Source organism: Heloderma suspectum, chromosome 2 (assembly GCF_057233095.1).
Source record: "Heloderma suspectum isolate Gila_16-S chromosome 2, 16-S_ref, whole genome shotgun sequence".
In the NCBI taxonomy this organism is placed as follows: domain Eukaryota; kingdom Metazoa; phylum Chordata; class Lepidosauria; order Squamata; family Helodermatidae; genus Heloderma; species Heloderma suspectum.
The window spans coordinates 383,954,884-383,965,522 of NC_139459.1; the positions used below are offsets into that span (position 1 = coordinate 383,954,884).

Sequence of the window (10,639 nt, forward strand, 5' to 3'; positions counted from 1 at the left end):
TTTTCACAGCTAGAGCAATGTGACCCCAAAACTAAAAAGGTTATGAATTTTTAATAGGGATGGCGGAGAATTTCTCCCCGAAACTTCGGGGGGCCGAGCGCCAACGTGTTCGGCCCCCCGAACAAGTTTCGGGGAGAAATCCTCCGCACCCCCCCGCCCCCCGCACCCCCCCGGGACGGGACTTACCTTCTCTGAATGTCCCTCCTGGCGGCGGGTCCAGCTGGCGGTTCGTCCGGTGTTCGAGCGGGGCGGGAGCGGCAGCCGGTCTTTTGACCGGCTGCCGCCCCAGCCATTGCAATGAAAGAAAAAAAAAAAACTGTCCCCTGATAGGCTACGTGACGATTCACGTAGCCTATCACGGCTAGATTTGCAAAGTCAGCCGTGATAGGCTACGTGAATCGTCACGTAGCCTATCACGGGTGACTTTAAAAAAAAAAAAAGTGTGTACAGATAATGGCGGCCCCCATAGGGAGCCGCCATTCCCGTTCCTTATTTGGTCGCTGTAGTCTATGTAAATGTTTATGTAGACTACGGCGAAAATAAGGGAACTCTATTTGCGTTGCCTTTATTTTCGCCGTAGTCTACGTAAACATTTACGTAGACTACAGCAACTAAATAAGGAACGCGAATGGCAGCTCCCTATGGGGGCCGCCATTCGCGTACGCGCTTTTTTTTTTTTTTAAAGTCACCCGTGATAGGCTACGTGACGATTCACGTAGCCTATCATGGCTGACTTTCCAGATCTAGCCGTCATAGGCTACGTGAATCGTCACATAGCCTATCAGGGGACGTGTTTTTTTTTTTTTTTTACTTTCGTGTTCGCGGCCGGGCGAGGCGGGAAGCCTCCTCCCCGGCCTGAATTTCGGCCGGGCGAGGCGGGAAGCCTCCCCCCCCCCGGCCTGAATTTCGGCCGGGCGAGGTGGGAAGCCTCCCCCCCCCGGCCTGAACTTCGCGGGGGGAGCAGCGAAGCGCTCCCCCCCACCACGAACAAGCTGCGAGAAAAGGTAAGTGACTTTCGTCCACCCCTAATTTTTAAAGAGTTCCCTCTTCTTGCAAGGAAGGCTGCCCAGTATTTCTGGATCTACTTGGATCCCACTGGAAACCAAAGGCATGGAAATCTTCCATACTTGCCCCCACCAGAAGCTATGGTTCTTATCTGATCCTGGTCGGTCCAGAATTCTAACCCCTCTCTAGTACTAAAGATCAGATGCCATGCTTGGTTTTCATCATTAGATGCTCCCTGGTATTCAGGTCAGGTCTCAGTAAAATAATGTGGCACTTGGGAAGAAAGATGCAGCCCAACAACCCAGCACTGGAGGCCAAGATAGAGAAGACCTGCACAGCAACCATGTATTTGCCCTTTGTGCTCAGGTAAGAGGGCACAAAGGAAACCCAAACACTGCAAAAGACCAGCATGCTGAAGGTGATCAGTTTGGTTTCATTGAAGGCTGCAGGCAGCTTCCTGGCTAGGAAAGCCACCGTGAAGCAGATGGCAGCCAGGAAGCCCATGTAGCCAAGCGCAGTATAGAACATTGTCACGGATCCTTCGTTGCATTGTAGGATGATCTGTTCAGGCTGAGAGTGCATGTCAGAGTCAGGGAAAGGTGGAGAGATGCCCAGCCAGATGGTGCAGATGACAACCTGGACGCTGGAACAAGAAATTATGATGGAGTTCGCAAGACTCTTCCCCAGCCATCTCCTGACCTTGTTCCCTGGCTTTGTGGCCAGGAAGGCCAGTACCACAGTGATCGTTTTGGCCAACACAGAAGAGACAGCAACAGAGAAAATGATGCTAAAGGCTGTTTGTCGGAGAAGGCAGGTCTCTTTCTTTGGCCAGCCAATGAATAGGAAGGAGGACAAAAAGGAAAGGAGGAGGGAGATCAGGAGAATGTAGGAGAGGTCCCGGTTATTAGATTTGACTACTGGAGTCTCGAGGAATTTAATGAGGACTACTAAAATGAAACCTGCTGTTAAGGATAAGAATAGGACAAAAGAAGTCAGAATGATCCCCAAAGTTTCATAATAGGATAGAAAAGTTATATCCTTAGGGAAACATTGATCTCGGTCCTTATTTGGATTTTGATCTTCTGGGCACTTGGTGCAATGGTCTGCATCTGAAAAGAAGAAGAGTCCCTTCAGCATGACGGACGTCAGGCATGCATCCAGAACTGTTGGTGGTCTCTTCTGTTTTGAGCAAGGACATGGAAGTGGGATAATTCAGTAAAGAAGAATCTGTAGTAAGTGAGGGAGAGAGACTAATGTTCTCTGGTAGAGGACCAGCACTGTGTTCAGCAGATACCATCTGTGTCCTCATAACAAGAGCAGGATCTCAGGCAGTGTTGCCAGAAATGTGTTGTGAGAGATTACGGGGCTGCTGCAAGTCAGATTACACAAAACTGGGCTTGATGATTTGATTTGGTGTCAAGACAGGTTCCTAGTTTGTTCAAAGCTGGAGTAGCAGCAGCTGTATGTAGGTTAGGGATGGCAGAGAATTCCGCCACGGATTCCAGTGAGGCCGGATTCTTTAGAATCTGCCCCCCCCCGGAATCTGTGGCGGAACAGCCTCCTGCCCCCCCGCGGAATCCCCCGGGATGGAATTTACCTGGGGTGGATGTGGCGGATTTGGCGGTAGCGGTTCCGGCGGCAGTAGCTCCGGCAGCTGGTCTCCTGGCCAGCCGCAGCTGGGCTGCTGAGGCCGCCATTGCCATCCTTGCAGCTGTCATAGGCTACATAACAATTTATATAGCCTATCATGACTACCCCCCCAAAAAAAAACCACCAGCGTATGCAAATGGTGGCGGCTATGGCGGCTACCATTTGCATTCCCTATTTTCACCGTTCTAGCCTACGTAAATATTTACGTAGGCTATTATGGTGAAAAAAGGGGAACGCAAATAATGCAGTAGGCACTATTTGCATTCCTTTTTTTTCTGCCGTTCTAGCCTATGTAAATATTTACGTTGGCTTTTACGGTGAAAAAAAAAAGAAACGCAAATAGCGCCCACTACACTATTTGCGGTTCCCTTTTTTTTCGCCGTAATTGCCTTCGTAAATATTTATGTAGGATAAACTGGCAAAAAATAGGGAATGCAAATGGTGGCTGCTGTAGCTGCCGCCATTTGCGTATGCCATTTTTTGGGGGGGGCATGCCATGATATGCTACATAAATACTGAAGTAGCCTATCACGGCAGCCTGGAAGGATGCAAGTGGCACAGCCATTTACGTCCACAGCAGCCCGTCCTCGGCTGGAAGTCCGGCTGCGGATGGCCCTGGCTGGCTGCTCCGCAGAGCCGCCGCAGAGCAGAGCTGGCCGGGCAGGATTCTGGAAGGACCGGATCGCCTTCCCCCCATCAAGGATTCCAGGGGGAGGAATAGCATTGCCCTTATTTTCGCTGTAGTCTACGTAAATCTTTAAGTAGACTACAGCGACCAAATAAGGAACGTGAATGGCGGCTCCCTATGGGGGCTGCCATTTGCGTACGCACTTTTTTTTTTTTTAAGTCACCCGTGATAGGCTACGTGACGATTAACGTAGCCTATCATGGCTGACTTTGCAGATCTAGCTGTGATAGGCTACGTAAATCATTACGTAGCCTATCACGGGGCTTTTTTTTTTTTCTTTTGAAGTTCATGGCCAGGGAGACGGGGCGCTTCTCCCCGGCCTGAATTTCGGCCGGGCGAGGCGGGAAGCCTCCCCCCGGCCTGAATTTCGGCCGGGCGAGGCGGGAAGCCTCCCGCCCCAGCCTGAACTTCGGCGGGAGAAGCGAAGCGCCTCCCCCCCACTGCGAAGCAAGCTGCAAGACCAGGTAAGTGACTTTCGTACATCCCTAGTCAGAACCAGCCAGAACTCTAAAGGAGCTATCAAAACTGAGGCAGGCTCTCCCCAAAATTGGTGCAGCACCTTGGATAGGATGATTTATAAACTCTTAGGATGACGTACAAACCAGAAAAAAATAAAATTGGAGAAGAAGTTCAATTAATCATTCGAAATAAAACAAAGGGGAACAGCATCAAAATGCAGGGAGAAACCCATCATTAAAATCACATTCAGTCTATGTATGGAAATGGCTGGCCAAATAAGGTATAGGGATGGAAAGAAGTCCTTACCTGGTCCTGCAGCTTGCTTTGTGGTGGGGGGGAGGCGCTTCAGTTCTCCCCCCGAAATTCTTGGCGGGGGGGAGGAACCCCATCCCACGTCGCCGAAATTCTAGCCGAGGGGGAGCGCCCCGTCTCCCTGGCCGCGAAATAAAAAAGTAATGCGGGAAAAAAAAACACGTGATAGGCTACGTAACGATTTACGTAGCCTATCACGGCTAGATTTTCAAAGTCATCCATGATAGGCTATGTAAATCATTACGTAGCCTATCACGGGTGACTTCGACGGAAAAAAAAAAAGTGCCGCCATTTGCGTACTCGATTTTTTTTTTCAAAGTCACCTGTGCTACGTAAATCGTTACGTAGCTTATCACGTGTGTGTTTTTTTTAACTTTATGGGGAAATGGCGGTGGCGGCAGCCTGTCGGAAGACCGGCCGCCACCCCCGCCCCCGCCGAAATGCCGCCAAAACGCCGCCGGGACCCACCGCCGAGAGGGACATTCAACAGAGGTAAGTCCCATCCCGGGGGGGGTGTGGCGGGGGTGGCGGAGAATTTCACCACCAATTTCAGGGGGCCGAATGCGTTGGCATTCGGCCTCCTGGAGATTCGTGGAGAAATTCTCCGCCATCCCTAAATAAGGACGTCTTCACCTGGCACTAGAATCTCATCACAGTTGATGGCCCTTCCTGGGGAGGGCATTCCATCAGCGGGGTGCCACAACCAAAAAGGCCCTCTATCAGGTCATCAGTCACAACATTCTGGATGGCAAGGGGATCCAGAAGAGAGCCTCTGATTACAAATGTGGTGTTCAGGCAAAAAGCCAAACTCAAATATTTGCTCTATTTCCCAAGGGAGCAATCTTTCCTCTGAGGTCACCCACCTTCTTGAGTGGAGATTGTTCCTTCTGCACATGGAGCACAAGCATAGCAGCAAGGTGGCTCTCCTTCCTGGATCTCCTTGGCATATCCAGGGCGACAGCTCTTGGCACACCTGGAGCAAGGCACAGTCTAGCAATAACGAGAACGAGCAGCAAGAAAAACATGTTAGGAGTGTTTGTTTCTATGGAAATGAATCAAAGAGTTTGGAAAGGACCCAATAAGATCTCTAGTCCCAGCGAGCTGAAGTGACTCCAGGATGCTCTTCAGATGTTTATTTGTTCATTTCAACACTGATATCACACTTTTTTCTACATAACAAGATTGAATGCAGAGTGCAAAATGGAAAAGTAAGAGGTACAAGAACAAAATAAATGGAGGGTGTCATCCTATTGGGATAGTCGGCAATGTCCGAATTTGGAGGAGGCCTACTATGCCATGCAGGGCAGATGGAGAATGGAGGGGATGGTCTCCTCCACACCCTGACCACCCTACCTTTGCAGCTAGATAGGTACTTCTGGCTTTCTAACTGGGGGATTCTGAGCAGGGGACAGGGAGGCAGGATGATGCACAGGAAATATCCCAATGGTGCCTCTGTGGTCTCCGCCCCTCCCTGTCTCTTGGAACACTCCCTTTTCATCTTCTCCACATGGTAGTTAAAGTGTGGAGGTAGGGAGGAATGCCCACTCACGAGGTGGCGGGGCAGTGGGCAGGGAGTGGGTTCCCAGAATTTTTTAAAAAATCTTTGGCTCTCTAGTCACTGTCTAGCGGCCCAAGGATTGGTTTCCCCAATGCAAAACAGAACTAACAAGAAAAATAGAAAAGCAAGCATAGAACATACCCGTTAAGAGAAATTATTGCATGCTATGGCTGTGCAGGGACCCCTTCATGGCTTCTGAGGCAGGCACAATTCAGCTTGGGCTGATTCAGTGGGCTTGGCCCCTAACCCAAAGTGGGATTCAGATTGCTGGATCCAGCTTCACGGTCAGCCTGATGCCACTGCGCAAACCCCTAGCTCATTACCTGGGCTGCAGCCGCTTACTTTTCTCTTTCACTTCTGCCACCACCCCCTCCTTCACCACGGCCTCCTCTGCCGGCAGCGGTGATGGAGGCAGCAGCAATGGAGGCAGCAGCAACGTGGTGACAGAGGTGGCAATGGTGACAATTATGGTGATTTGGTGAACTTCAGCTGGGCCAGGCATGCTGAAGTGCACCAAGGTGCTTCAGAGAGCCCCTGACCCACTCCAGGCTGCTTCGTGCTCCATCCAATTCACCTCGGAAGGGGTCTGAAGTGACCTGAAGCAGCCCGTTTTGACTCAGGCCTCAGGCTGAAGCAGTACATAGCTCCACTAGACACCTCATATGTATCCACCTCATATTATTAGAGATTAATGGGAGTGACAAGCCCCAAATATGACACTAATCATTTCCCCCACCTGATTGAAATACTTGGGCCACGCAATGGTTTCCGGGTGAATGGTGAGCGTTGTGTCTGTGGATGCTTGTCTCTTCATGCTCCCAATTTTCACTCTACTGCAAGTCAAATTGGGAAACAGCACCCAATTAATGAATTCAAAGTCAGCTTCCAGCTCCCCATGCTCATTCAGATACAGTTCACTCACAGAAGAATTAGAAAACTGGACATCTCTTAAAAAAGTGTGAAGCTAGAATGAGAGAAAACACAGACAACTTTTGAAAAAACATGAAAACACCCCAAGTGAATCCGCTACAAGAGCAGTATCAATTTATTGCAAATACATATGAATTCATCCTCAACGTTGTTCAAAAAAGGAACATTTCCATTCTTTCCTGAGGAGTCCAGGGGAACATTTCATCAGGAGAGTGCATGAATAATCTCTGGATGACTCAGAATAACTCCCCAGGGAGGCTACTTGAGGAGGCAAAGAAGGCATCAAAATAAGCTCTGTTTGTCGATGGCATTGCTGCACAGTATGCATGATCACCCCCTTCATGGATCACTGCCTTGTTGTGGCGAAGGGTCTTGCGTAACTCAGTGAAGCCATAAGCTATGCCGTGCAGGGCCACCCAAGATGGATAGGTCATGGTGGAGAGTTCTGACAAAACGTGGTCCACTGGAGAAGGAAATGGCAACCCACTCCAGTATTCTTGCCAAGAAAACCCCATGGAACGTATCACAAGGCTAAAAGAGATGACACCGGAAGATGAGCCCCTCAGGTCGGAAGGTGTCCAATATACTACTGGGGAAGAGCAGAGGGTATTTCCAAGTAGTGCCAGAAAGAGTGAAGCAGTTGGGCCAAAGCCAAAAGGACACTCAGATGTGGATGTGTCTCATGGTGAAAAGAAAGTCCGATGCTGTAAAGAACAATATTGTTTAGGAACCTGGAATGTCAGATCAATGAATCAAGGTAAGTTGGAGGTGGTCAAATGTGAGATGGCAAGATTGAACATCAACATCTTGGGATCAGCAAACTAAAATAGACAGGTATGGGCGAATTTAATTCAGGTGACCATTATATCTACTACTGTGGGCAAGAATCCCTTAGAAGAAATGGAGTAGCACTCATAGTCAACAAAAGGGAAGGAAGGAGTACTGGGGTACAATCTCAAAAATTATAGAATGATCTCAGTACGAATCCAAGGCAAACCATTCAACATCACAGTAATTCAAGACTATGCCCCAAGCACTGATGCTGAAGAAGCTGAGGTTGATCAATTCTATGAAGACCTACAACACCTTCTAGAACTAACACCAAAAAAAGATGTCCTCTTCATCATAGGGGATTGGATTGCAAAAGTAGGAAGTCAAGAAATCACCGGGATAACAGGCAGGCATGGCCTTGGTGTACAAAATGAAGCAGGACAAAAGCTAATCGAGTTTTGCCAAGAGAACACGCTGATCATAGCAAACACTCTTTTCCAACAGCACAAGAGGCGACACTACACATGGACATCACCAGATGGTCAATATCGAAATCAGTAGGGGTGGACAAAAGTCACTTACCTGTCGTCGAAGGCCGTTCGCGGTGGGGGGGGAGGCGCTTCGCTGCTCCCCCTGTGAAGTTCAGGCCGGGGGGGGAGGCTTCCCGCCTCGCCTGGCCGAAATTCAGGCCGGGGGGGAGGCGCCTCGACTCGCCCGGCCGCAAACGCGAAAGTAAAAAAACAAAAACAAAAACGCCCCCTGATAGGCTACGTGATGATTCACGTAGCCTATCACAGCTAGATCTGCAAAGTCAGCCGTGATAGGCTACGTGAATCGTCACATAGCCTATCACGGGTGACTTAAAAAAAAAAAAGCGCGTACACGAATGGCGGCCCCCCATAGGGAGCCGCCATTCGCGTTCCTTATTTAGTCACTGTAGTCTACGTAAATGTTTATGTAGACTACGGCGAAAATAAGGGCAACACAAATAGCGTTGCCCTTATTTTTGCCGTAGTCTATGTAAACATTTACGTAGACTACAGCGACCAAATAAGGAACGGGAATGGCGGCTCCCTAAGGGGGCCGCCATTATCCGTACACTCTTTTTTTTTTTTTTAAGTCACCCGTGATAGGCTACGTGACGATTCACGTAGCCTATCACGGCTGACTTTGCAAATCTAGCCGTGATAGGCTACGTGAATCGTCACGTAGCCTATCAGGGGGCTTTTTTTTTTTCTTTTATTGCAATGGCGGCGGCGGCAGCCGGTCGAAAGACCGGCTGCCGCTCCCGCCTCGCTCGAACACCCGCCGAACCACTGGCCGGACCAGCCACCGGGAGGGACATTCGGTGAAGGTAAGTCCGGTCCCGGGGGGGTGCGGGGGGCGGGGGGGTGCGGAGGATTTCTCCCCAAAACTTGTTCGGGGGGCCGAACACGTTGGCGCTCAGCCCCCCGAAGTTTCGGGGAGAAATTCTCCGCCATCCCTAGAAATCAGATTGATTATGTACTTTGCAGCCAAAGATGGAGAAGCAGTAGACAGTCATTCAAAACAAGACCTGGAGCTGACTGTGGCTCAGATCATTAGCTTCTGATTGCAAAAGTTTGGCTTAAAGTGAAGAACATAGGGAAAACCACTAAACAATTCAGGTATGACCTAAATCAAATCCCTGATGAATATACAGTGGATGTGAGGAATAGATTTAAGGATTAGACCTGATAGGAAGAGTGCCTGAGGAACTATGGATGGAGGTCCGTAACATTGTTCAGGATGCAGCAAGGAAATCCATCCCAAAGAAAAAGAAATGCGAGAAAGCAAAGTGGCTCTCTGATGAGGCTTTACAAGTCGGGATGGCAGAGAATTCCGCCACGGATTACGGTGAGGCCGAATGCCAGTGCATTCGGCCCCCCAAATTCTGTGGCGGAACAGCCTGCCCCCCGCCCGCCCCCCCTGCAGATCCCCCTCAGGACGAGAATCACCTGGGGCGGATCTTCCGGGCAGCGGTGGCTCTGGCGGCGGCAGCCAGCCTTCCGACCAGCTGCCACTGCTGCCCTTTCCACTCTGGTAAAAAAAAGAAAGAAAGAAAAAGAAAGATGTGATAGGCTACGAAAAGATTTATGTAGCCTATCATGACTCGGGTTTTTTTAAAAAAACACACACACAACGTGATAGGCTACATAAATCTTTACGTAGCCTATCATGGCTGGGTGGGTTAAAAAAACAACAACCGCGTATGCAAATGGCGGCGGCTACATCCGCCGCCATTTGCGTTCCTTATTTTTACCCTCTTAATCTACATAAATATTTACGTAGACTATGACGGCAAAAATCAAGGGGAATGCAAATAGCATAGCGGGCGCTATTTGCGTCCCTTTTTGATTCCCCTAAATAAGTTTTAGCCTAAATAAATATTTACTTTAGGGATGGATGAAAGGGACTTAGCTTGTCCCGCAGCTTGCTTCGTGGTGGGGGGGAGGCGCTTCGCTTCACCCCCCGAAGTTCAGGCGAGGGGGGGGGAGGCGCCCCGCCTCACCCGGCCGAAATTCAGGCCAGGTGGGAGGCGCCCCATCTACCCGGCCGTGAAAAAAAAAAGTAAAGTAAAAACACAACAACACACACCCGTGATAGGCTACGTAACGATTTATGTAGCCTATCATGGCTAGAGTTCCAAAGTCAGCTGGGATAGGCTATGTAAATCGTCACGTAGCCTATCACAGGTGACTTTGAAAAAAAAAAAGCGCGTACGCAAATGGCGGCGCCCATGGGGACATTCGCACAAGGTAAGTCCCATCCCGGGGGGGGGGGGCGGCGGAGAATTTCTCCACCAATTTCGGGGGAAATTCTCCGCCATCCCTACGTAGGCTAAAATGGGGAATCAAAAAGGGACACAAATAGTGCCCGTTATCCTATTTGCGTTCCCCTTGATTTTCACCATCATAGTCTACGTAAATATTTACATAGAATAAGAGGGCAAAAATAAGGAACACAAATGGCGACGGCCGTAGCCACCGCCATTTGCATGCATGGTTTTGTTTTGTTTTTACCCCGAGCCCTCCGCGGCTGGAAATCCGGCTGCGGATGGCTCTGGCCTGGCCGGGCCTGGCCGGCTGCTCCACGGAGCTGCCACGAAGCACAGTCGGCTGCGGAGGATTTCGGGGGGGAGGAACGGAGCGCCTCCCCTCCTGGTGAGGATTCCAGGGGGAGGGACGGAATGCCCCCCCCAACATCAACATAATCCGTGAACAGGTAAGTGACTTTCGTACATCCCT

At 49.9% G+C, this 10,639-nt stretch overlaps 1 protein-coding gene across 1 annotated transcript; it reads right to left on the reverse strand.

Annotated features, from left to right (window-relative positions):
• Positions 1 to 1,203: 1,203 nt before the first annotated feature.
• Positions 1,204 to 6,174, reverse strand: LOC146356389 (vomeronasal type-2 receptor 26-like). The gene is made up of 3 exons (XM_084830077.1): positions 5,996 to 6,174; positions 5,454 to 5,511; positions 1,204 to 2,184 (listed from the first exon to the last, which is right to left on the reverse strand). Exons 1-3 carry the CDS (start codon positions 6,172 to 6,174, stop codon positions 1,204 to 1,206), a joined length of 1,218 nt encoding a protein of 405 aa, XP_084686203.1.
• Positions 6,175 to 10,639: the final 4,465 nt, after the last annotated feature.